Below are 3,259 nucleotides of genomic sequence, written 5' to 3' on the forward strand. Positions count from 1 at the left end.
AGATATTGCCGCACGGCACCGTATCGCACGATCGAAGTGAGTGTAGACGGGAAAAATCACAAGTTGCCGTGCGGCAGTAGAAAGAACTGTGTGTATGCGTCAACATTTTTGCCGTCCGCACTCACTTCGATTGTGAGTAACGGTGTCTTGCGGAAATATCGTCCATATATAGTGCACCGATATAGTATAGATATCGACACTATTTAGTGCTATTTCTATATGTTATGGACACACTAGAGCCATGTCTGTATGCTACCTTAATGGCGTGAAACTTTGCACAGGTTATTTTTTCACAAAAAATAACATTCGGAGGGTTTGGAGAAATTTCAACCAAAATTAAGGGTACCTCCCATACAAAATATTCGATTAAGGGTACCTCCCATGAAAATGTTGTATGGGAGGTACCCCTACTTTTGATTGAAATCTCTTCAAACTTTCAGAATGTCATTTTTTTGTGATTTTTTCAAGGAAACTGTATCAAAAATTGATTGTATCTCAAATATATTATTGTATCTCAAATATATAGATTGGGTATATATCAGATATATGGATTGGGATATAATCGGCGAATTTTGTGCACTTGACTCAGTCTGATTTTGAACAAGTTCAAGTTTACATCAAAACTAGTAGTACACAGAAAAGTTGAAACTGACAAGTGAATAAACACGCAATAAACAACAATATTTTGGTGTTTTAATTACATTTTTGCACTTTTCCAGAAATTTTCAAAACTTTTTAGTGGCTGCTCACTTTACACGGTAAATTTTTTTTTTGCCAAAAATCATGTCTCTAGAAAATCGTTAAAAAAAATTTGTTTGAAGCTATATCAAACTACTTTCTTCGGCAAAGTTGTTGCCCAAAACAATACCTTTCCAACGGTATATCATATTCTTCGATATTTTTATATTTGAAATTTTTCTGGCCAAAAAACAAAACTATGCCCACTTTACACGGTCTTCCCTTATTATTTATAAACAATTTCTTTTTTTTAAAGGGCTTTCTTGCAAAAAAAACTACGTTTCTTTAAACTTTTTTGATAAGTTTTATTCACGTGTGTGAAAATGTTGCAAAATTCGTTCCCTGATTTGAATGTAAAATCCGATATCAATCCGTTCATTTTTACTGAAGTAAAAACACCAATAGGCAAAACACCATTTCGAGACCGTGTAAAAACTTACCTCTTAGCGGACACAAAACCTTGGGCAAATTTGTATCTGCCACATCCAAAAGGCTACAAATTTGAGCCATGTTTTTTGCGGACCCAATTCAAAGAACTGGCCTATGAATTTCGATCATTTAAAGTGCGAAAAGATGACATCTGGATTTTGTCATTTCCAAAGTCAGGCACAACTTGGACCGAAAATATTATTTGGCAATTGAAGAATGGATTCAATTTTTCGAAGGAGCCGCTTGCTTTGAATACTGGCTTTCTTCTCGAACCTGACTTGGTGACCGCTGATATTGATGCGGTTCAAAAGACCGAATTTGAGAAATTAAACAACGCAATATCACCGCGAGTGATAAAATCACATTTGCCACCACATTTATTACCGGTGGAATTATGGACAGTTCGACCGAAAATTGTTTACATCGCACGCAATCCAAAGGATGTTGCTATTTCGTTGTTTCACATGTTGAACTAGGAAGCAAAAACGTTTTCAGGAACTATTGAAGAATTTTTTGACATATTTTTAGAGAATAGGATTTATCCGGCACCATTTTTTGCTCACATTCTAGCATATTGGCAACTTCGTCATTTGGACAATTTTCTATTTTTAAATTATGAGGAACAAGTGAATGATCGATTTGATGGTATTCGGAAAATCGCTGAATTTCTGGAATGCGAGTACGGAGAAGATGAATGAAACAACTCACGAATTTTTATTTATTTTATTTTATTTATTCACCGTCTGATCACAGACTGAATTTATCTCAAAATTTGTACAATATCGTTTACAATGAAACACTACCCGATCGATACCCAGCTACCAGCCTTTTCGACTTCGGAGTAGCAGATATCGATTGTGTTCACTGTTAATTACTGTTTATTACTACATAAAAGTTAAATTTTTCACCTATCAATAAAAATCACATTTTCCAATTTGACAATACTATTTCTAAAAATTTGTCTTGATGCTGATGCCAAAAATTGTTCTCTTACTAAGTTAAAATTTCTACAAGCCACGTAAAATGGTTGATTATGTGCATAGTCTGAAGGAAACGCTCTAACCCTAACCAGTTCTGTATTTCTTAAATTTCTCTGGTTTTCGTTATATTGCAGTCTTGTATATACAATTTTATTTCTTAGTGAACTAGACACTATTTTACCCAAAAGGAGGTCATAAATTAAAAATATAGAGGCATTTATACGCCGTCTCCAAAGCGGTTGAATATTTAAAACATCACATCTAAATTGATACGGTGGTAGCACAAAATTCTCGTCTCTTTGGTAAATAAATCTCAATGTCCATATCACAAAATCTTTCTGAATTGATTCTATTCTATTGGAATGGATACGGTGATATGGTTGCCATACAATACTCGCGTACTCTAACTTTGATCTTACTAGTGCACAGTATAACATTTTTGCAGATTCAATCGTAAACTTATTCTTTAATGTGCGTTTAATAAAACCCATTGCCCCATGTGCACTGGCTGTAATCGCGTCGATGTGATTGACAAATGTCAGCTTCGTGTCAAATACAACTCCCAGATCCTTGTGTATGTTGATCCGTTCAAATGTATGTTGGCCGTTGTCGATCGCATGATCATAGTTGACTATGTTTCCGCTTTTTGAGTATGTCATAACGAAGCATTTCTTCAAGTTCAAATGCAGGCTATTTTCAGTACACCATTCGCTCAATTGATTAATGGCATTTTGAAATAATAAGGCATCTATAGGCGATTGTATGGTTCGGATCAATTTCAGATCATCTGCGAATAATAAAACAAGTGCATTTGATACTATTTCGACAATGTCATTAATAAAAACAATAAAAAGACAAGGTCCCAAAATACTTCCCGCTGGTACACCAGATGACACAGTGAAGGTCCGTGACCTTCTTTCACCGATTCCAACAAACTGCGTTCGTTCTGTCAAATAACCATGTATCCATTTGACAAGCTGTCGTCCGAATCCGAATCCTACCAGCTTCTGCAACAATTTCTTGTGGTTCACACGATCGAAGGCTTTCTCAAAATCGGTGTACAGCACATCTGTTTGACATTTTTTGACCATTGAGTCCATCGTGAAATTTAC

The 3,259-nt window shown here is 35.3% G+C and overlaps 1 protein-coding gene across 1 annotated transcript; it reads left to right on the plus strand.

Annotated features, from left to right (window-relative positions):
- Positions 1-1,019: 1,019 nt before the first annotated feature.
- Positions 1,020-1,643, plus strand: LOC116349969 (sulfotransferase 1E1-like). Its single transcript, XM_031781670.1, has one exon. The coding sequence runs from the start codon at positions 1,062-1,064 to the stop codon at positions 1,641-1,643; it is 582 nt and encodes a 193-aa protein (XP_031637530.1). The 5' UTR covers positions 1,020-1,061.
- The last annotated feature ends 1,616 nt before the right edge of the window (positions 1,644-3,259 follow it).

The sequence above is a fragment of the Contarinia nasturtii genome, unplaced genomic scaffold (genome assembly GCF_009176525.2).
Source record: "Contarinia nasturtii isolate CC-2019 unplaced genomic scaffold, AAFC_CNas_1.1 Cnas_scaffold_3184, whole genome shotgun sequence".
Taxonomy (NCBI): domain Eukaryota; kingdom Metazoa; phylum Arthropoda; class Insecta; order Diptera; family Cecidomyiidae; genus Contarinia; species Contarinia nasturtii.